At 36.8% G+C, this 25,065-nt stretch overlaps 1 protein-coding gene across 4 annotated transcripts in view; it reads left to right on the top strand.

Moving 5' to 3' along the window:
• LOC117415999 (probable E3 ubiquitin-protein ligase HECTD2) overlaps positions 1-8,603 on the top strand; it is a 34,402-nt gene extending 25,799 nt beyond the window's left edge. For 2 of the 4 annotated variants that reach the window (XM_059026423.1, XM_059026425.1), the window contains 5 exons: positions 414-501; positions 939-1,045; positions 3,626-3,741; positions 5,050-5,193; positions 6,212-8,603. In XM_059026423.1, the coding sequence (XP_058882406.1) occupies positions 414-501; positions 939-1,045; positions 3,626-3,741; positions 5,050-5,193; positions 6,212-6,332 (576 nt within the window). In that variant the 3' untranslated portion in view covers positions 6,333-8,603. The remainder of the gene's footprint in view (positions 1-413; positions 502-938; positions 1,046-3,625; positions 3,742-5,049; positions 5,194-6,211) is intronic. The other 2 variants (XM_059026422.1, XM_059026424.1) reach the window with 2 other exon arrangements.
• The last annotated feature ends 16,462 nt before the right edge of the window (positions 8,604-25,065 follow it).

Below are 25,065 nucleotides of genomic sequence, written 5' to 3'. Positions count from 1 at the left end.
GAATCCCAGCACGTGAATTAATTCTGTGCAACACCGTGCTCACATATTACATTTAACCAGCACGTGAAGTGATTTGTGCCCTCCTCGTGCCTAAATACAAATCTACCTTTTTAAATCACACGTGAAACACAGACCCGTTTATATCCCGTGTACCAATCTATACACCAACATTAACACACGCACGCAACATACAACACATAATAAGCACACAGGGGCGGGGCACATTGCCACAGACATCATTTTCACTTGGCTGCACCCTGTGTTAGCCTGTATTCCATATTTAGCACTATGGTTCACAGACAGAATGCTGTCACAGTTTTGAACTATTCAGGGGCTCCTATAGCTGTGCCTAACTTCATCTTGACTTATCTCAAAATCACAAAGCAACCCCTACAATTCTGTCCTCATTTCAGGTTTTCCAGGAGGAATTTGGAATCCTAAAATCTTATAACCTCAAACCAGGTGGTGACAGAATCCCTGTTACCAATCAGAACAGAAAAGGTAAGTGTGTTACCGGCTGGTACGAATGCAGCCAGTCAGCTTGGCAAAGAGCTGCTTCAATGCTCTTATCATGGATATACTTCTTACGTAGAATAGTTCCTTTAGAATACCAGTTTGTTTGGTTGTGTGGTTGTTTTTCCCTTGTAGTTTCACTTCAATGAAAGATTCAGTCAGAACTACAGATAGAGTAGTATCCTTGGTCTTGAACCAATGGGTGTTTATGCAGGACAAATAGGGAACAGATTGACACCCTTTTATAATAGTAATAAAAGTGTTTGTTTTTTCTTGTTTTTTATTTATTACTTTTATAGTATAATAATGCTTCCAAGTCAAAAGAGGAGTTAAGTTTCTGAACTTAAAATATGTTTTAATAAATGTTATTTAAAAACTAGTAATTTTCTGCACAAGAATTGTTATGGTCTCATCTTTCTTTGCAGAATATGTTCAACTCTATGTAGACTTCCTTCTCAACAAATCCATGTACAAACAGTTTGCAGCTTTCTATTATGGATTCCATAGTGTCTGTGCCTCAAACGCACTGATGGTAAGCATCGTCAGCATTTTAAACAGAAAGCAACAGGGATATTATATCATTAATCCAGTTTTTCTAATCAAAATGGGTAACACATTAAACCAGCATCCTGTGTGTTCTCTTTGTTGACTTAAATGATCCCATTGCACTTTTCAAAGACGTGCTCTCCTAACTAGCTGCTGTACATCTCGACAAAAGCAAACAATTGTGCTTCATCTTTTGAACACTCACAGTTATAACACAAATCCTTAAATATCCCTTAATCCTGTTCAGTAAATCTGAATAGTTTTTCAACGTATAGTGATGTTACAAAATGCACATACTGTATAGTTATCTAGTTCAGGTAAGTAAGACATACATATAAATAAGAATATATAAAGCACTGATAAATGACTTGATTGCATTCAATTAATGTTGTAGTGGCCAATGGAAGGCAGAAAGGAGAGTTTGATAATCAAATTCAATTAAAATAAAATTGAAATTGCTGAAAATATATATATTAAATTGTGTGCAAAGGCCACTAAGGGTTAATTGCTCTGTTAAAATTACAGATTAGATTGCAGGAAGTTCAAGATAGTTAAGGCAAATAGTCAGTAGAGAGACTATCTAAAGTATGTATGAAAAGTAAACAGTGAGGCTGAAGAAACGTTTCTGTGCTGTACGTTTGGAAGCTCTGTGACTATGAGCACTGAAGAGATGTTTCTCTGTGTACACCTAACTTCAGTACAGGTTTGTATGCTTACTGCAGCTTGCTTTTGGCCATGTTTCATCTAAACATCTAGGTTGGAGACCTGAATTAGTTTTAAACTCCTAGAAATAGTAGGCTTCATTCCAAGGAAATACTTAGGCAGAACCCCTCCTGAACTTTAAGCAGCCTTCACAAAAATATTTCAGTGTGCATATCGATCTATTTTGTGATTGGATTTGCCAGATTACTGTTTTTTTTTTTTGTTTTGCTTTGTTTTTGTAGCATTTTTTCTACCTCGCTCAATAATGATAATTCTGCTTCCTCAGTCACTTGGTAGTTCTCAGTCATTCTTTAGCCGTAACAAATCATGGTCTGTTGCCTGCTTTTTGTCCATGGAAACAGATCATGGCAAAAAAAAAAACCCTTATGGATCAGGCCTCTGATGCAGTCTCGGATCATTAACACATACTGATTTCAAGTTACAGTAGTGTTTTGTTCTGTTTTAAATGTATCTACATTTTATTGCAGATTTGTTTTTACATATGCATTTAAAAAGAAAACATTTGCTGCTTTAATTTGTACTGTGGAAGCTTGCTTCATATTGCAGTTACTCTCAGTGTCAAATGGCATTTTTATATGGTCATTAATGGGTTTCAGAACACTTAACTGGGTTAATCAATGACTTAGGCATTCTGTATAATGGCTCGCTTCAGATCTTGTCTCTCTTTCAAAATTCATTTAAATGATTGGAAACACGGGAAAATATCAAAAAGGACTAAAGATATATGGACATTAAGAAGTTTGTAAAAGATGTTTGCATGTCCAAACCAAAAGAATTTTGGATGGTTAAACCATAAGGCAGCAGCTGTTGAACTGTTTGTTCAGTCTTTACAGGGTTTTGGCAGGCAACAGTAACAGAGGGGAGCTGAGTCTCTGAAATAGCAACACATCTTTATTGAAGTAACTTAGTGTTCATTGAACTGCTTCACGTGGGCTGGGATTTTTAAGGCCCAAGTCACATGCTTTAGAAGGATAAACTCTGGGTAAATGGGATGCTACTTTGACAGGCTGTAACTATTCTGCTGGGGATAAATGTACTAACAGGGATTACGTTCCCAGTAAATATGTATTTAAGGCTTGAGAAATTGTGTCTTCTGAAAATAAAATACTGCAAGAGTTAGATACAGAATCTGGTATTTCAGGAAAGAAGCATTGCTCATTAAGAACCAACTTAATGTTTCTTGTTTGTTTTGTTTATGGGGAACTGAGGAAGAGTCCTCATTGTAAATGCATGCTACTTATAGTTTTCAGCTGTGTGATTTTGAGAGAATCTCTTATATTTAACAGCAACCTACAGCTACTAGTGTCTAAATTGTATTATAGCATTTGTTTGATGAGGGATAAACAAATACAACCTGGTAATTAAAGATTATTAAAACTTAGCAGACAACACAACAAAAAAATGGCAGACAAACACACCCTTTACCGATTGATCTTTCTGCACTGCAATTCAGTGATAGCACGACAGCAGTTAAATAATATTTAGTAGTATTACACAATGACAAACCATTGCAGTACCATTGTTTACTGGAAGCACTGTACAACGGTACACTGTGTGAGGTATAACTCCATAAGGAAAAAGGTGGCAACACAGAGGTACATTTCTTAAAGGTATAGATAACTCAGAGAGGTAAAATGTTACCAAAGTAAAAGGGGACATTAGGGGAATTTATAGATTTTCCCAATAAAGGCAAAATGCAGGTTACATGGGTTATGGGAAACACATCTCTACCAAGCCATTTTCATTATTGTTCCAAAACCAATGTGTTTTCACTGCTGATAATTGTCCCTTAACAGCTTGATAGTGTTCATTTTGTACAAAAGCATTGTCGTTTTCCTCACAGCTTCTCCGGCCAGAGGAGGTTGAGATCCTGGTGTGTGGCTGTCCTGAACTTGACATGCATACTTTACAGAAAGTAGCCCAGTATGAAGGATACACCAAGACAGACCCAACCATCCGGTAAGCATGCTTTCATCAGTATTCATGGAGGGGCCCAAAACCCCAGCCAGTAAACCCACAAAAAGAATGTGTAATAATCAAGACCCCCTCTTTTAAGTAGCCACAAATGTTTAATTCAGGTTGAACTTTATGCTGTATGTAGTACTTTATATAAGGGAACTAGGTAGCACATTGGGTTAAAAAGATTGTAATATGCGGTGGGAAAAAACAGTAATAACCAATAAAAAAACAGGTGTTAAGACAAGTACTGTATTACATCGAATTAACGCCACCCTCGAATAAACGCTGCTCTCAATAAAAGAAACATAAAGGTATTTTTTTTCTACCCCTGCTCAAAAAATAAATAAAAAAACGTGCAACTCTGCCTATGTACATGACACCCCCGAAGAGACTGCAACCTCAATCCAGCATGTAATACAAACTAATGTACACCCACCTTAGTAAGCAAATGTTAATTTATAGTACAGTTCCGACAGACAACCCAATATGAACTACTTACAGCACAGCAGTCCTTCACGTCCCTTTTTTTCCAGCAGAGTTCAGTGCCAATACAGCAGAGGATAAAACAAGGGCTGTCTGTTTACCTTGTCATCAGATCGGATGGTGAAAACTTAAACTCAGAGGAACTTAGAGCTTTGCCAGTCACTCTAAGCGCTATCCGAAAGCTGGCTGAAGATACCTTCTTAGGGGGTTTAGTTGTTTTGTTTTTTATTCAATTGGAATTTTACTCAGTCCTGTACAATTATATAAAAAACAAACTTGCTTGCTATCTATGAGAAGATTTAGTTTTGGTTTCTCTTACAGAGAAATGACAAACAAGCAGGTAAATTACAGTGAGAAAAAAAAAATAACCGAGTAGGATATATTTCAGTTTTAACAGAAATCAAACCGATATTCAGCGGTAATATTTTTCACTAAGAAAAACAATTGCATCACACTCAACTACCATTCTCTCTCCTCTTCTTGTCCCGCCCCATAGCAACCAATACACACTCCTGATTCGCTGGTACTGTACTCCCCTGACCTCCCAACTCCCGCCTAATAGGCTCTCGTTAACTGTCAGTAAATGTACTGTATTCAAGCCCCAAAAGCACACAAGAGTATAGTGCTGCAGATGGAGCCTCTCATCAATTAGAATCTAGCCTATCCCAGCTTCCCATGGTGGCACTACACCCTACAGTATTGACAGTGTTATGGCAGGTGATTCTATTTGTTATATATGGCTAGTCATTTCCAGTTAGATAGTCATTCTAAAGATTTAAGATGTATAGAGGAAAACTAATATATACATTTTTCATTTTCTTTCAGATATTTCTGGGATGTGGTTTTAGGATTCCCTCTAGAACTTCAGAAGAAGTTGTTACATTTTACCACAGGAAGTGACAGGGTACCAGTTGGGGGAATGGTAGACCTGAACTTTAAAATTGCAAAGCATGACGTCTCGACTGATTGGTATGTTGTTTTATACAATAGGCCCCTTACAATCATTTTAAAAACTCCTACAGAAGCATACAGACATCAAATGTTATATGTAAAAGCGTACAAACATGTAGGAAATGTAATCTGTGACGGGGTCTGCATACTGTACATGAGTTGAGTGTATTTTTGTAAATGTAATCCTTTAATACAGTTGCCGCCACTTAATCGGGATACTGATAATCGGGATTGCTGCTTAAATGGGATATAACTCTGGGTGACGGTTCTTCCCAATGCTATTTATGTTGTTTATTTGGGATGTCACTTCGTTTAATTGGGATACAGTATTTAAAAATGATTGTTATTTTCTCTCATTAATGTTCATCTGGTGTGTAATATTTAAACCGCAATAAAGCACATATTGCTTGGTTCCCAGTTCTTGACAAAGTACTATATTTAGAAACGACTAGATAGCTTGTATTTGATTAGCTGCTGATTGTATAAATATATAATAGAATCACTCATTACAGTGGGAACCTTTAAAGGTAAAAAGAAAATCTGTGGTTTATAACTTGTTATAAAATGCCTTATCAATACATAATCTATCAAGCATCTATAACTTGCTTATACATGACATCTTGAGTGGAGACTGCAGGGGAGTTAAGGGGTTTGGGACACTACATAGTTGCAATTTCCACAAATGAATCTGTATCTGAGGGGCTGCCCAGTGCTACTGTCATATTGCAGGTGTCTCTTCTAGCCTCGTCAGTGTGGAGTAGTGGTTAGGGCTTCGGACTCTTGACCTGAGGGTCGTGGGTTCAATCCCTGGTGGAGGACACTGCTGTTGTACCCTTGAGCAAGGTACTTTACCTAGATTGCTCCAGTTAAAAACCCAAATATAAAAATGGGTAATTGTATGTGAAATAATGTGATATCTTGTAACAATTGTAAGTTCCCCTGGATAAGGACGTCTGCTAAGAAATAAATAATAATAATAATTGTGATGGATTTAAACTGTAATGCATAAACTCTCGTTCTTTCTACTTTTTTGCAGGTTGCCAATATCCCACACCTGTTTCAACCAGCTTTGCCTACCTCTGTACAAGAGCAAGAAAGAACTTAAGCAAAAGTTAACTATTGCCATTTCAAATGCAGAAGGGTTTGGTATGGAGTAGAGGCACAAAATGAAATATTAAAATGTAAACTGATTTACTTTGTTTTTACGGGGTCACCCACTTGTATTGTAAATGCTCTTTATGAATATAGGGTTGTAATGAAAACATCACGAAGGTCCTTGATGACCAAAATAAGGCTTTTGATCAAGGAAACTGTTTAAAAAGGCAGGTTTATAATGGCAGCCTCCTCTCAGGATTAGTGGTACGATTGTGTTGTATATTTTCTGTTTTAATAAGGGGTTATAGCATGGCTTTAGCAGATATCAAACATTAAGCAATGCAAGTCATTTTTGGGTAAGAATGACAACAGGAAAATTTGTGTGAAAAAGTTATAGCAGAAGACTAGCATGGGCAGGAGGCCAGGTGATTCACTTTACATTTTGCATTTCTTGCATTATCCAGATGTAATATCAGTTCCTTCAACCAACCAAATAGCAGAAAACCAGTTCAAAATAGTTTGATGTGGCTTTTAGCTAAACTGGTTTTAGTGCTGGATACATTATAGCTTGTTTGGCCTTGTTATTTGTATTCTGCTGTCTTCACTGATGGATATACTGATAGATAGATTGAATTAAACCACACAACTTTGCTTTGTAATGAAATAGCATGAAGTTACAATAACTGTAAAATACGTTTTTGTATATACAAAGACACAAATTGCCAAGCAAAGAAGATATTCTTCTCATTACAGCCCTACTGTAAGCTTTTTAAAATATTTGTAAAAAATCTGAAAATGTTTTTGGGGTTATTGTTATTTTTCACAAGACAATATTGGTAATGCTCCATATGGGGTATATTGTTGAAGAGGGTCTTTTTTAATGATTTAATAGAGGCAGATTTAACTCTCTCTCTGCTGGTGTTTTACTCAGGGGTGATTTATTGAACCACTTATTAACGCTCAATAACATTTAAATGTCCAGTTAATCAAATAATTAGACCAATTAAGTAATTGAGAGCTTGGGTGGAGCGAAAGCCAGAAGACACTGCGGCCCTCCAGGAACACCCCTGCTCTAAATACTAACCCATATTCTTCACGCAGCCCTGCTCCCACCCGTGAAACAAATGTTGATTTTGAAATGGGTTATATAAATAGCATATTGAGAGCACATTGTTTGCTGTCTTGTCTGAGTATTTAGTGTGTAAGCTTGTTTTGTATATTTTGGTATTCAAGTCTTAATTTAGCTGTAAATATGTATTGCCATGTTCTTGTGTGAGCAACATGAAATAGGATCATGAAACAGAAGACATTTTGTTTTCCTATTTTGTCATACTACTGCACAAAAACTGCCATAAAGCTACCTACTGATAGTAAACCCCTGTGGTGGCCTTGAACCATAACTACCAGTAAAGGTACCTGGCCTGATTTACTGGACATTTTGTAATGCATCTGCAACTAATTAAGATGAAACAGCAATTTAAATTTGCTTACTGGGTCAGACTTGGAATGTGCTGATAAACAGGCTGTCTTGGGCACCACAAGAGTTACTCTGTTCACCTCAAGAAAGCGACAGCAAGTTTTTTGTTAAGAAACTGCTACTGTGTTTGTTGATATTTTTGTGCTTAAATAAAACACTTCAAATTGAATGTGGTGATTTATTGTGATAATTTAAAGACTATACTATATTTTAGATAGTTGGGATCTTGTGAATGGGGTGTTGTGATAAAGAGAGAAAGAATCGATGCTGTAAATCTCCCTCCCGATCAGAAAGGACGCTGGGTAAGGTTGGTAGTACACTTCCCCATAGACGGGTCAACTTGATGGTGGGCGGAAACTGGAAGTCGGCCATCTTGGGGAAAGTGCGTAACTGCAAGTACTTTAAACAACTCCACTGCGATCAGATACGGGTAAGGCAGCGATTGGATAAATCATGGCAACAGGCTGATTGCAGGGAGGAGTTTGGTGGTACAAAGGGTATGCAGTTGCGTGAGTACGGCCCCCTTGCGCTGAAAATGTAACTGACGGCCGGAGAGGTGTTTGTTGTTTTATTACGTGTTTGTTTTGTTATTGCAGAGGAGGATTAAGAGCCAGGGGCTGCAGCCATGGAGCCAGTCCACACCACACTGAGCACTTCCCTCACCGCACAACACCAGCACTCACCAGAGACCCGACTTTGAAGAGCACACTTTCGTGCACGGGACGTAGGATTACAGTTGTTTATTGTTTTTGTTTTTGAGCTTGAATGCTCGCCGTGTACCCCTCAATACCATCGCTGGTAGAGGGATGGCCATTTTTTTTATTATTTAATAAAAACACAGACATTTTTGGAAGAACTACTGTCTGGACATTGTCTTTGTTACCACACCACTCACACTCATTCACAGGTATGAGTTTCTATCTGGTACAAACAAATATACTCTACTGTATACAGTAGCTCTACTTGTAATAATGACATCACCCTGTCAGTTCCTTTAAAAAGATTTACCACATATTTTGAATCAGAATGTGTTATATTTATTTAGAAAATGACATAAATACTAATACATTCTGGTTGAAAGTTTTTACAAAAAAAAATAAAAGTTTCATGCCTAAACTAGACACTCTTGCTAAAAGAAAAGAAAAAAAAAAAGTTGGATCTGTACGTTTTGGTTTGTTTGGTTTTAAAAGTGTGCAATAACTATAATATCTCAGACTTGATTTTGCAAACGTATATTTATCCATGTCTTTCCTGCCAGAGATATTTCATCCTGAACTTGGCACCACTGCTGTTTGTCAGTTATAAATAAATGAGCAGATGAAACTTCTGCTCTGTTATACAGCATGCTAATACTGGCATCTGCATTGGATGTGGTAGTTAGGAAATCTAGTACAGTAATGTAGCAAACCCATTGCAACTTATTCTCTGGAAAACAATACTGCATTGGAACTATTACTCGTAACTAAAATGTCATCCGTATATAAACTTACATTTTATTGTGGCAGGAACAGGTTTCACATATTCAATCAAAATGGAGGGCATAATAGCCATTTTTAGACCTGCTTTTAATGATGTGTGTAACTATTCTAAATGGTTATTTTGCTCCAATATTAAGATTTTGTTTTCTCAATCTTACAAGTTACAATCTTGCTTTATTCTATGCCATGGTGCAAGTGACGTCAGGTCAAAATGTCACTATATCACATGATTTCTAAAGAACCGGTAAGGAAAAAAAAAGATTAATGGTGAACTGATGAATTCTGGAAGGGATAGGGGTACAGAATGCTGACATTTTGGTGAGTCAGCATTTATAATTATGGTATCAGGAGAATGGTGTCTTGTTCGGTTGTCTCAGAATCCATTCGTGGTTTGCTTAACTGTCTCTTTGTCCATGACACACATTGAAGGGGCACACAAGGACAACAGCCTATTTCCCTTTCATGCTGTTAATCAACTATAATCAGTATTGAAACACAAGCTACTGAAATATGTATTCTATCTCTGCTGGTGTCCTTAACTTTTTATAATATTGTGTAAGCTAAAATACCGTCAACATATGTGGCTCTGATCATAGAGAAGTAAAAAAAAGACTAAGAACTCCAAAAAGAGCGAAATCTGCACAGTGCACAAACAGAATTCTTTATCACAAGGATTCAGTATTTAATAAGATTATTCTGTGAAATGATTCCTGTTGATTTGACCAAACTGACAAAATGTTCAATATCCAAGAGCATAAAACTGATGAATAATGCGTGTCTTGGATCAGGCCTTTATGTTTGCTCACTTTTCTTGCCAGCCTGTAAATCCCCAAGCCAGGTATTATGAAACACATGATGTATCTCAGCAACCTGCAAGTCTGTACTATTTCAGAACGATTGCAATTCTGGCATTAGGTCAAGAGAGGAGAGGGTTGCACTTTTTATACAATAAATGCATATATTTTGATGTAGAATTGTGTATGTAAAACATTGAAACTTAGGTTGTGTTCACATTGGGTTCATTATAAACAGTCTCAGTTCAGTTCCTTTGGTTTAAAATAAAATTCAAAATCAGTTTCAAAGAGAGATAGCACAATATCAGAGAATTCAATTTGTATGCAGATTGATTCTAGGAAATCTGGGTTTGCCATTGGGAGTTGGTAGGATCCAAAGAGTTTGGGGCAAAGAATTCAGTGTTACATTTTAAGGGTTTGGAGTTATGACTTAGCTATTTGCTCTTTAAATGTATACATCAGGCAGTGACTAAAACAAATCATGAAAGTAGTTAATGCATTCTTAATATCTAAAAGTAAGGAAGGAAAATAACTAAATAGGAAACAAAAACCACAATCCCGTCCCGTGCAGTAATGGAGTTTAACTCCTACCTCATTCTACTGTATTAAATAACATGTCCAATCCCAACCTCATTCTTTCAAACATTGCTTCTAGATTGGGTCAGCCCAGACACATTTACAACAGCCAGGTTGCTCTGCACTACAATAAACTATCAAAATCAAAATCAGTTCTACAACACGGTGAATGGACATTTGTTGTATGGGTCAGTGAATTAAACAGTACAGGGTTTGTTTTTTTTCACAAATGTAATAAAAGCATATAATTAGACAGGCTTCATTGTTTTAAGTTTTCTCCAGAGAAAAAAAAAATAACTGTAGTTTCTAAGCTTTTCTTAGACATTCTTCACTACCCGACAGAGAGCAAGTCACAGTAGTCACAGTGGAAAGGTCTTTAAAGCATATTCTCCTGCTGCCTTTGTCAGAAATGCAATGCTTGTGGAAAGGCCATGGCCTAAATATGTTGATAGATGTGATACAAGATTAGTGACTAAGCACCGACAGTCTGCAATTTCTATATTAAGATATGGAGGAATCTTTGGCTGGTGTATGATACTCTGACATTGCTGGCATTTGATATCAAAGTTATAAAACGGGCTAACACATGAAGGTCACTGTTTTTAAAGCGTGAGCTACCTTTCCAATAGAATGGCATATACAGGTAGACTTGTGTTAATGTATAATGTCAAAATCCATAATCCAATGAAAGATGAGTTCTGGTGGTCTTTCCTTTTCTCCTGTTATCACTCACCCTGTTCCATTCTGAATGCAAGGTTCATTATTCAGCTGTGAATTATTTTAATGTCAGCTCTTGATTGATGACCACATGGAAGTACAGGGGAGTCACTGTAGATTGCTTTCAATGTTTTCTGGAAGAACGCCATCTCCCAACAGCTTTAAGACTTTACAAGTGCTGTGTCTCTGGCAAAGTGGTTTGCAGTGTGCAGGTGTAGTGATAATGCAGTGCAGTAGAATAATGATCCAACACAGTTCCATGGTGAAAGGAGGCTTTTATTTGTCCTTTAAATAAGACTGGCAATACATACTTTGTAATGTGTAATGCCCAGTCAAAACCCACTGGGTTTAGTCCCGAAATAATATTAATAATAACACACACTTTATACACCCACACAATCACCAGTCCAACAGTGAGTGCTCCTAGTGCAAGTGGTGATTTGACACAATAATGGTGACAACAGTAGTGCAGTGTAGTCCGTGCTTTGATGCTGGCTTTGTAGTGACAGCTCCCGGATAGTTTAGCCATCTAACAATGACAAACACAATAGTTAATAGACAGATAAACAACACGAACACTCACGGTACCAGTGAATAAAAAATACCTAATTTTCATTGTTTTCAACAATTTTCCCCCCAAGATCATGTGGATGACTGTGATGGAAATATAATGAGTTCTGATTGTAAAGCTCCCTCTCGACCTGTGAGGGCACTAAGTAGCGAAAGGGAAAGGCTTTGGACAGGTTGTCCTGACAGTTCATTCCCTGGGTCGGGAAGTCAATCAGCCTGGAAAAAGGCAAGACTCCGGTGCAGGAACGTATTGACCTGGAAGGTAAACGAGTTAGCAGCTGCAGGCAATAGAGTCAGCTGCAATCGTTTAACAAGGGCTCATGCATAATCACATAAAAGGGGCCAGAGAATTGTAAATCTTTTCCTTCACTTGGGTTTCAGAGATACGAGGAGACTGGAAGGACCGGGAGATATCATGCTAGATAATGCATGCTAGATAATGCAGGACTTGTATTCCTGTTTGGTGAATATTTGTTTGAAGCACTACTTGTTAAGCTCAAAGCTAGTGCTATCTCTTTTTATCAAAGTTGGGAGAAAATGCAAGTGAAATGGTCATACTAAAATTCACTGCGTAATAGAATGTAGCCCTGTACTTGTGACATATTGCCCCCGTGCAAAGAGGCTGGGGTTGACTGTCCTATATTACTTATGTTTCTAAAAGACAACGTATGCAATTTTATACAATCTCGACAAACTAGATATTCATAGTTTAGTTAACAAGAGACCCAGACTGAAATAGATAACAGTCCAGCAATCACATAATAATAATATTACAGCACGCTCTATTTATAGCATGAAAACATGCACGTGAGGTAATATCGGAAGAACTCCAAGGCACAGAATATCATTTTTATGTAGTTTTTTTTTTTTGCCGCTGCAGGATTTAGTCATTATTTTATATGTAAAGCGTACACATGTGTAACATGTAATAAAGATTGAAAGTCCCTAGATTACACTTGTGCTGTCTTTCTCCCTCTCTCTTTTACATTTTGGTCCTGTTTCAAAACTATTTCAAGATGTTATGATGAACAATTTGAACAGTTGACGTCTCTCAATAACATTTGCTGTCTCACAGTTATTAGTTTTTTTGATATGTATGAATAATATTTCCAGATGTATATGCAAATGAATATACATCAATCCATCATCACAACATATATGACAGTGCATTATTTTAAGTTCCAATAACAACAATGCATATGTAACTCATATATATATATAAATATAAATTAATGATACATTCAGCCAAAGCCCCTGTGATTCAGCAGCCTCCGTCAGTGCTATGGAACCTCTCCTTGGTCACTGGCATTCTCTTTCTAAAAGTTAAAGAACGGGCGTGACCTTGAAGCAGAGGTTCCCATAGCAACAATCAAGGTTGGTCATGATAATGCTAGTGACAATGAGCCATACTTAGCATGTTGTAGGGTATTTGCTCTCACATCCTTTATATTCTCCATGACACACCACCTCCATTAAAACAATGTTAGAGCTGAGTACTATCATATCATATGAACACAATATCGACATACTGTCTTTATTATGCTAATTTTAGCCAGTGAATGCTGTCCCCCTTTTTAGCGAAAAAAAATTGAATGCCAACTGGCTGTTCCCTTGAGTTTTTCCTGTAGTTAAAAACAACCCCTTGGTCAAACAAGCAAGCTATTTACTCAATAGACTGCAGTGTTCTACATAATAGCTCTGTTCATAATAATCCCATTTTATCAATCTATCTGTCAAAACATGGTTTACAGAAGTGCTGACTAAGGCCCCCTTCTTCTTCTGTTGAAGATCTTTTGTTTTTTTTAATGTTATATTTCAGTTTGGCATAAGCTAATATTTCAAGGACAACGCAATAGCTGAAAAGTTGCAGCTGCTTCTTGTGTTGTAGTTCAAACTCACACCACTGGTCTAGCAGCAATCAGACCATGTGACCTACTAAAAAACACTTTCAAATATGTGCCTTTTTATAATGAATGTAAAAGGTGAAGAACTAAAGGATTATTAACACAATTTTGAAACATTTGCAAGCTCTGCTATAAAAATATTAATACTTCTCATTCCAAAAAACACTCCCGGAGAAAGACTCCATGTCAAGCTTGAATTTCCTGTTTGGACAAACTAGATGCCAGAGGTTTTTGGTGATTTTTAAAGCAGGGGCGTAGCTAGGAATAAGTTTTTACTGAGGCAAAAATCAAATTTTTGTCTAAAAAAAAACAAACCCTGCATATCCTGTTCATGAAGCCTAGAGACTATTAATGCAAACTGCAAAGCAATATAAGTGGCTAACTCTTTTTACCCAGTGACCCACCTTTTTCATAACTTTTTTTTTTTTTTTTTACAATTTGTTTAAACAAAAACAACACCTACCTAAAATTATCCTATTCACACTGTTAGAAATATGTGATATTGAAAGGACAAGAAGAATAGAACTTATAAATATGAATAAGTGGATGGGTTTATACCTTCATTGGTGCCACAACTGATGCTACAACTGGAATTGGTAAGACTGGTGCTGCTACTACTGGAACTGGTGCTGACACTGCTGGGACTAGTGCTGCTACTGCTGGGACTGATAAGACTGGTGCTGCCATTGCTGGAACTGGTAAGACTGGTGCTGACACTGCTGGGACTGGTGAGACTGGTGCTGACATTGCTGGGACTGGTAAGACTGGTGCTGACACTGCTGGGACTGGTGAGACTGGTGCTGACATTGCTGGGACTGGTAAGATTGCTGATACTAGTGCTAATACTGATCAGAGTGCGGACACTGTATGATGCCATGATTAAAAACACTGATTTAGAAGGCTTTAAATAGAGTTTGCCAATCGCCCTAGGCCTGATCTATCGAAACGCTGTAACACTTCCTCCTGGAAGATGTCTCTGTGGACATATAGCAAGGCAAGGCCATTCAGTCTATTTTCACCCATACTGCTGCGAGACCAAGCAAACATATGGAAAGGATGCACTCAGTTAAACTCTTTCTCGTCATGAACAGGGACCCGAATCAGTTTGTTGCGGAAAACACGAATTGTCCATATGCTGTCGGAGAATTTTTTGTTTTACACATGGGGCGGGGCAAAAAACATGCAAGGTTTTTTTTTGTTTGTTTGTTTGATAAAAAAAAACAATTCACTTATCATATGTAATGATCAACACAGACAATGTTGCTTTAAATGTATGTAAATATAGTTTAAAATGCTTCTGGTGTACAGAGGTCAAGGTAGAACGAGGCGCCGCGCTGTCACATTCATGCTGGAACGTAGCTGCAGTTTACTTCAGTATCCAGCTCGTTGTTACCACTGAAGATGGCGAAAATGATTAAAAATAATAATAAAATCACCGCTATTAAAACAATACTTCCTTGGATTTTTTTTTCTCTAACGAAAACATTAGGAAAATAACTTTTTAATTTTTTTTTTTGTTAACTGCTGTTGCCAAACAGTGAATTTATAAATAGAATTCCCTCCAATTCTTCTATCCCATGGCATAAAATACAATACATGAAAAGTACTAAAAACTAACAGCTATGAATCGTTATATCAGGGGAGGGGGAAGGCGTTGCCATTGCGCAAGGAAAACATTGATTTATGAAAACGTATCACAGCTAAACATCACATTGCACAGGACACTCAACAGAAAAACAATATAATATAAGAAACTAGCTGAAGTACCCAGTGTTGTCCAGGGAAATTCAATATTTCAATATTTCATGCATGACAAATTGGGGAATGGTAGCCTTATGGTTTCCTATAAGTTATCGATCTTGGGTGTCGCACAACGCGCTCAGACCCCTTTCTCTTTTTAAACTTTTTTTTTTTCCATTTTTAATTTTTTTAAAATTTTTGTTCTTTTTATTTATTTTTGGGGTTTTGGGGGTTTCTTTAATTTGAGATACATGGCTACTTTAGTGATCAAGCAATGGGGTTACTAAATAAAGTACCCCGAGGGGTCAAAATTTTGGATCCAAACTAGCCCTCGACCTTCCCCTGTATGAAAGTGGAGGCCATGCAAAGTTTGATTGCACTGGCTCCTGCGGGGTCCAGATGCATAAACAAACAGACAGACAGACAAACTTGGCTTCTTCTGAAAGAAATGCGTTACAGATTGGTTTCTTCGTTTCATCTTTGAGTATGTACCTAACCATCCACTAAATAATATATGGGACTACCCGCTGCTCCAGGGGCTGGTTGTACTAACGAGAACAAAAAATGGGATCGGATCCGAATTCACCAGAGTCAGATCATAACAGATGTTGGATCCAATTCTGGAGCTACATGCGGCGTAACTAGGGAAACTGACCAATGAGAACGAAAAGCGAACGTGTCTGTTTGGCGCAAAGTTTCAATATGTATATACAGCCTAAGATCACAATAATGTTATGAAGAAATGTACTACTTTTTTTTTTCTTTAAAAAATGTACCTAGCTGATACCCGGCTGCCTCAATGTACGCTAAGCCTCTGAAAAGGCCCTAACTGTTTTCGAACATAAAACTCAAAAGCAAATGTTCTTTTTGTATCAAAACATTATTAGTGAAATGATAAAAACTGAAAAGTAATCCTATGCTATATATGAGGCTGCTTTTATAGCTAGGGAGGAGGTTTATAAAAAATGTTTTCCATATCCATGAACACATGATAAAGCAGATTAAGTAACTGGAGCAAGCTGGCAATGACACAGGGCTGCATTTCAGCTTTTCAAAAAAACTGACAAAAACAAATGGTGGCACAGTCCTCCCTAATGGAGTGCCAGGCCTCTGGCCTTGAGATTCAAGTGTTTCTGTTTTGGTTCTTACTGTTGTAAAGGTCTACTTACTAACTACAGAATCAAAGCTCACTGTTAGTTCAGGAGCTCAAATGCGAAGGGCCAAAAGTTCTAGACATTAAACATGTGACTGAGGTTGAGGTATCAGGTTCAGAGCATGAAATATGAAGCATCCCTTACATGATTGAAAATTATGCTGTAATACCTCTACTTGTCACAGCATTTGACACATTAATGAAACGATCGAATGATCGTGTCTTGTCAGTTTTGAAATGAACAGACCTGACCATTACTTTTGGCAGCAAACTTTGCATTGCTGTTTTAAAAAAATGTTAATGAAATATGTAATAAGTCATTGGGATCTATTCAAATCAAAACAGCAGCCTTCATTTCAATTAATAAAATATTAACCTTCCTGAATCTTTTGTGTGTGCGTGTGTGTGTGTGTGTGTGTGTGTGTCATGTATGTATACAGACATAAATAAACTGTTGGATATTTAATTTTCATAACCTTTCTGACCATTATTAATCATTTAAACCGTGACGGTATTTAGATCAACCACTGTGTAGATCAGTTGAATAGACCCCGTTAACAAAAAAGAGACATATATATAGGATTGATCAAAAAACACCTGCCATGACAATGTCAATTGGTTGCAGACCATGCTGGGTAACCAGGACGGATTGATTTACCATGACAAGCTTGCAAGTATTTAAATAGAGGAGGGATTTGTAATTCTTCCTCAATTACCATCCCTAATTCTTCAAGGGTGAACATCTGCAGCCGTCTGTTCTCGAGAACAGCCCAGAGTCTCTGATAAGTAATCGGTGCAGACAGTCTTATATGGAAACACCGGCCAACTGAACAACTTTATTGAAGTCTATTGTCACTGACTTGTAACAGGGAAATGGAGCTTTCAACGCCACGATAGTGCCATTATATATAGTAAGGGTGACAGACAGTTTCTTGTTTAAACCTGATTTTTTGGTCTAGATTGTGAAAATCCGTTCGGTAGTTTTAAAGTTATAGAATGGCGTAAAAAATTGTTTTTACCAATTATTCAGACCGTTTTTGGCGCTCAAATAACTGAAAAACGGATGCGAGTTTAAATACCTCCTTTGGTAGGCTGCTAGAAATCGATCAAGTAATTACCGAGATATTTGGGCTTTTCTTCGCGCATGCGTGGTTAGTTTTTCATAACTATGAAAATATGCCTGCGCACTTCGGTCAAATGTTAGAACGTTCGGTCGCGTATTGATTCTCTTGTTAAGTCAGGTCTGAGCGAGCCGAGCTGTGGAGTGATCCAGAGTGTAGAACTGCAGGACGGAGACCAATTCTGCAGTACCTCTCTTTTACAAAGCAAGGGCTGCATTACAAAAACAAAATAATTACAAACTACAAACCTGTAATACAAATAATAGACTTATCAATTGCTTATCCTAGTGTAAGCAGAAATATAAAGCTGAACAACGTATAGCAGCAACGCGTGTTTATGGCAATAGATGAACCGCATGTTTTGTTTGTATAATTTAAGAGAATCGGTAAGTTATTTTTGTAGTACTGCATAAGCCTTGTTGCTTTTACTAGGGGGACTTAGTCTAAAAAGTAAAGTTGATTACTGAATTTATTTCGGGTTAAATAAAACCAATTTACTTGATGCATCAGAGTCCTTAATAAATACCAACGCTTACACAAGCTACGTATATAAACTTACACAAAATCTCAGACTCAGCGTCGGTTGTACATCACATTAAAAATCCAGTGTTGTGGGGAAAAGACTTGCAAAACAAAAAACTACTGTAAACATTAATCTCTTCAGTTAAAAATCAACAAAACAAACCCGATGATTGACACTATTTTATGTTCTTTCAATGATCTCATTACTATGCCACACATACATCAAATTTATTTTCCAGCATATTAGACACGAGTATGGCTTTTGTCAACAAAATAAATAAAAAGAGCTCAGAAAGGGTTTAAAACAAAGGTTACTGTTAAGAAAAGTTTGCATACTTGACACAAGAAATACACTGTCTCACTCCACATTTGTTCATATTCAAATTGTTCTGATTATCTTTTACAATTCACATGTCAATGGTTTTAGTCACAAAGAACAGTGATCTTTCTTAACTTCTAAAGCAGTGGTTCACAACCCTGGTCATGGGGAACCCTTGTGTCTGCTGGTTTTTGTTCTAACTGAGCTCTCAGTTACTTAAATGAACACTCAATTAAACTAACAATTTGGTTAATTACATTTTTAAACTATTCTTCGGTTTATAAGAAGTTGGAGATTTCAAGTTCTATTCAATTTCATCCATAACTTGAAATCTCCATCTCTTTCAAATCATTCAGCAGCTTTGATCAGGCACTGTTTAATCCAATATCTGGTACATTCTTCCCAAGTAGTAATTAATGATGGGCTTTTTCTTGTAAACAGTTGCCTGCTAAATGCATCAAGAGCATTTTTAAATGAGTATTCACCCTCTCACTTGCCAAGCAATATCTGTCATTCCACATTCATCAACAGCTCCAAGGTCATTCCACTCCCTGCAAACTGTCTGAGCAATCCGGTCACATTCAATAAGCTTGAACTGCTCACTGTTGCAGCAATGTTGACTGTGCATGGAGACTTTCTCTAAATATTGTGTAGAAATAAAGCAAACCAAAAGTGGAGCTTCATCTTTTCTTATTGGAAGAAGGCTGAGCTCCTTTAGTTAAGATTAATTAAGATTAGTTAGGATAATTCTGATAGTCATACCCATACCAAGTTGTCCCTTAAGTTCCAGTTGAAAACTAGCAAACTAAAAGGCAGCTCTGACCAGGATAGACACGTTCTGAAATATACATTCCAACAAAGTGGAGTGGTTTTTTTTTTATTAATCAAACTGTACTGTTATTTTTTTTCTTTTTTTTAACACAGGCATGTCATAGTTTGATTGTATTTGCTGTTATGTAACGTATACTGGAAAATGAGTGTTTGAGTTGTTATATCAGGTTTAGCCTTCTGTCAAAAACAAGACAGTTTTCAAGGTCTTGTATATAGTAGTTCAGTATTCAGTAATACGGTATTATACGGTAAATTAAGTTACAGTAGGCAAATGTTTCAACAAAGTGTACTTTTAAATGTTGACATTAAAATGAAGACAGTATATTTGAGTATTTTAACTCACAATAAAGTCAAATAAAAAAAAATACATATTTGGAAACATATCAGCTGCACTGTATGACCTTCAGAATTAACGATACTAAGCAGAGTAACCTGGAAAAAGGCCATTGTTTACTGGTACAGCTTTAATTCTGACTGAAAGCCCTATCACACGTCCCTGTTCCCTGGAAGAGATTGGATGGCTGCCAGTAACTCTCTAAAGTGTAATTGTCTAGCTTGGAATGGGGGATAAAAAGGGAAACCTTTTATATTACATTTGACTTTATCATGCTGGCTGTATTAATATTTCCTTGCAGTGAAATTGAAGGGATTCAAGGAAAGCGTTTTAAATATAAACCATTTTCTATTTAATCTAAATAGTACCCATTCAGTTGTCAATTTCCAGGCCCTAGGCAATTACTTAATTCCGGTAATGTAGATATTTATTAAAAATAGTTGCAGTTCCGTACGGGGAATGAATTTGGGCTAAAAGCAAATGTCAGTTTTAAATAAAGTAGACCATTTTCAGCTCGCTATATTATAGAATCCCCTTAAAAGGCAAGTTTTCAAAGGATAGTTCAGCTTTCATATTAATATTTTTAATAGTTTTAATCCTTTTTTTTAAATAATATTTTCTTATTCTGGGATTATGGTACTCTATGGAACCTCCACTCAAAAATAATCACAATGCAAGGAACTTCTAGGTGTTTACCTTAGGCAGCATCAATTATGTGAGCCCTACTGTCAATAATGTATGCATCACTGTAACAGCAAAAGCAGGCAAAGATGGCAGCAGCGACAATGGATATGATCAATTATATTTTGAAAATAAAAAACCTCAAACCATCTTGACTTGCAATACATATTTTACAGGATTTTTTATTTGTTGGATAGCTCTTTGAGACCCAGAGTTCTTGACAACGCTGGCTGTACTGTTATGCTACTGTTTTGCCCCCTGTGGTTCTTGTTTAGAAAAGCAATAATGTACATGTCCAGTACTGTGAGTTAACAGATGCTGACAAACTGTTTCTCCAAGATACGTGACGCATTCTGTGTTTTGAAAACCAATTTGATGGATTTACCATCAAGGGTTTTGGTTCAGTTGTTGGCCAAGGTACAGTAATTACTTTTTGCAGCTAAAAACTTTTTCACATAACTATCTTAATTCCCACAAACTATTTATACAAACCAGAAAATGTGTACTCTTTAATTTCTATTTATCTAGGAGTGAGAAAAAAACAAAAACAAACAAAAAAAAACCATTTAGTATATCAGGCAGTCTGTAATCCAAGTTATTTTTAAAATAGAAGGTTGGTCACTATGGATACACCTTGAATCACACTGAGGCAGAATCAGGCTACATTCTTTAGTAGTTTCCATCTACTAACTTACAGTTGTCACGGTTGCAGAGGGAACCATAATTACCATCTCACTTTAGTAATTCAGCTTTTCGAAGTGCTGTATTTGAAGAAGGACATTTCTGGAATAAACCCATCTAGAAATGTGTCAGAAAAACTATCATTACAACCTACAGTCCTCCCACACCAATAGACCCCATGCAACAGAGTGTGGATGAAGTAGTTAAAGTTGTCATGATGGGTTGTTCATCTAAAAATAAAATTAGAGGACAGGACTTCCGGTAACAGTGAGTTTAAGAAGAAGACACAGTTCAGTGATTTCATTAGTGACCTTCTACAGGAGAGTAGACAAACCCAGTTATGTTTTACTCAGGCTGTGCATTCCTTGGTGATAATGTCATTCAAAAGCCCTGTGATGCCTTTATGAACCAACAGAACAAATGCACTATATATATATATATATATATATATATATATATATATATATATATATATATATATATATATATATTTGTTAAGGCTTTTAAAGGAAGTCAACAGTGGATTTGCCTGAAGCAACATTCTCTAGCACCGTATGGGTCAGGATTTTTATTAATCTGCATGTCTTTGCTGCATTGTGTTTTCTCAAATTTAGAAACCTTTTATTAAAGGTCTGCAAGGAGATATAAAGCAAGACGACACTATGCTGCTGAAACCCCTGTGACTGAATTATTAAAGGCACTCATTTATGACAAACACGTGCACAAAAGGGTTGCATTAAATAATTTAAAAGGTGACAAAAGCATGGAAAATATATTTAGGCCAAGTGGAAGCAAGCATTATGAAGCACATGGCAATGGTAAAAACTATAGGGCTGACTCCAAAACCGATCTTATTACTTAGATTAATTAAGAATAATGTATAAACCCAAATGTTTTCAGATTCAGGAAAGCATAAACACAGAATGCCTCAGTCACCTAATTCACTCACTGCTTGCCGTCTCAATTTCTGAACCTACTGTAGCAACCCCGATTACACAAAGCCTATTTATATAAATCCTGCAAACCTAGGAAAAGCAAATTGATTTCTGCTGCTCAGTGTGCATCTATCTATCTATCTATCTATCTATCTATCTATCTATCTATCTATCTATCTATCTAAGATGTTCCCTATAGTTTATCAGTGAGTTCACTGATCCTGTAGTGAAGAAATTAAGCTGACAAATGGTTTTTGATTCAAAAACACTTTATGTACAAGAAAGGTATACCTCCAATACAATCATATAAGCACGAGATTTAAACTGACTTTGGACAAGGCCTCAGTACAGCTCAGTGCATATGTTTGTATTAGAAAGCACGGATATCCATGGAGTCAATTCGAAAGAGATGAAAAGACTGACAAAACTTTACAATGTTTGGCATTTATACCTTTGTAAACAATTGTTGAATCCACTCCCATTTGTCTTATTATTATTTTTTTTATTAGCAGACGCCTTTATCCAAGGTGACTTACAGAGTCTAGGGTGTGTGAATGATGCATCAGCTGCAGTGTCACTTACAATTATGTCTTACCTGAAAGACAGAGCACAAGGAGATTAAGTGACTTGCTCAGGGTTACACAGTGAGTCAGTGGCTGAGCTGGGATTTAAACCGGGGACTGCCTGGTTACAAGCCCTTTTCTTTAACCACTGGACCACACAGCCTCCTCCTCCCCCCATCTCACACTATCTCTGCTAATATCCTGCCTTTTGGTGTTTAGCTCCGACATCTGTGACTCAGTCGTGTTAGGCTATGCCAAACTGCACGTAGCTGGTTTTGCTGATTGGAAATGAAAGAATTCGAAACTTACACAATACTGCATATTAAAACAAGAAACAAAACACAAACACAATTTAAACGTAATGATTAAAAACAACTTAACTATAAAAGAAAAATGCACACATAATGTAAAACTTATAATTAATAACATAATTAATACCTCATGCAGAAAGCCATTACTACAGTCCACCAATTTTGTACTGAATTGTACAACTACAATCAAGTACAACCAAATTATTATGTATCTTTTTAGTTATTGCTTAGCTTAATAAAGCTATTATGCTTGTAATGAGTCAGAAACTGTTGTAGAATTAATAAGGTCGCTATGGCATTCTTAATAACATATTGCTTGCAGGATTTTGTTCCCCTGTTGCAGCCTCTCACCATTGGTCACCCTTGAAAATCAGGATCAGGATTCTCACTTGCTATGCAATCTGAGCTCCATTAATCCTTTCCTTGAAAGTGCAGCACCAAGTTCTACTGCAAATAGAGGGAGCTGGACACTGAATCAAATTGTTTTAGTAAAGCACTAAAAGTAAAGGTAGTGTCACCACACTAACGTATATGTATATGTATATGTATATATATATATATGTCAGGTGGCTGGTTGCTAATTGATTACTAATTACTCCCACCTGACACAATAAACCTGGGCAGAGAGGAGAATTTAACCCCATCTCTGCCAATATTTACAAGGGCATAGCCCTGCTCTATCACAACCTTTTTTTGCTCAGTTCTCAAACATTTTTCAAACAAACTATGTCTGTTCAAAATGTTAATTATCTAATTTGGCATTCACATTTGATTCACACACTCATTTCTGCCCAAACTGGTAGAAAGTATGTTTGTAAGTACAGCTCCCGATGGAATCCCAAGAGAAGATCAACGTGTAGTGAGGAGGATGCGAATGTATGCTCCCCTGAGTGTATGACACCCTGCATACATAAAGCCTTTACCACCCACAAATCCTTCATTTCAAGCAACCCTGGAGGATAACTGGGATATGGCTGCCTTTTGGGTAAGGAATGGTCAGAACTGATTATAACTGTGTGTTAGGGAGGGAAAATCCACTGGGGTTGGTTTACCTTACTTGACCACATCAACCCCAACTGGACAGGTACCAAACAAGACCAAGGTTCAACAGGCAGGAAACATATATTGCTTTGGTTCGCTTAGTGAATTTACAACCATGTTGATAATAAACAAATAATACAATATTTAAGTTTGTTTTTTTCCCCCTGAGGATTTTACATAATTCATTTAGTATTTTTCCAGATGTTACATTGACCGGTACAGTATGTATCATAAATTCCTCGGAGAGGTTTGTATGTTCTCACAAGAACTAGCACTAACTCTAATGCTTGATTGAAATGTTTGGTCCAGAAATGTATTCTGACAAGCTGTCAACTGTACAACCATAATGGAACAGAAAAGAATTTGAAACAAAAATGGGATCTGTTTTATGCTATTAAAATATGAAGTGCGACTTCTATATCCATGTGACTCATTTACTCTACAGACATATATACTTTAATGCTGAGATGGTGGGTAATTTTATCTTTATAAGAAGCTGTGTCTCCTCGTTGAAATGGACTAAACATCTTGTTAATTTCTAAACTTGAAAAAGAACAGGCTAACCATTGGCTTTAAAGGTATACTTTAAATTATGTACATTTTTCTAATATTAAGTCTTTGTTTAATATCCTATTATGTGTGTTCTGTGTGATTTTCTATTGTTCCTGCATCGATCATTGTTTGCCATGTTTACTTATTATTGGTGTCACATTGCATACTGAAACCTGTGCAACACTGATATGCTTCCCCACCGATCAGCCCCGTGGAGTCTTTTCAAAAGCAATTGATGCTGTAATAATGAGTTAGGATGGCAAATAATGATCTAAGCAAAAACAACAATATCAAGTAATAATTTAATATTAAACAGGTAAGAAATTAAATATGAGAAAAAATATATAATATAAAGGATCCATTTACGGTAAATCAGAATTCGAAGCATAGTGAAAAGAAAGTTGCGTCTGGGTCGGAGTAAACCTACGAGAAATGTGGGTCTGACTTTTGACTTGTGTGTCAACGAGTTACCTGCTCAAAATTCCGGCCTGACTC

Source organism: Acipenser ruthenus, chromosome 7, assembly GCF_902713425.1.
Source record: "Acipenser ruthenus chromosome 7, fAciRut3.2 maternal haplotype, whole genome shotgun sequence".
Lineage (NCBI taxonomy): Eukaryota > Metazoa > Chordata > Actinopteri > Acipenseriformes > Acipenseridae > Acipenser > Acipenser ruthenus.
Note: the sequence above shows the minus strand (reverse complement) of the source record. Positions and strands in the feature narration are given on the sequence as shown.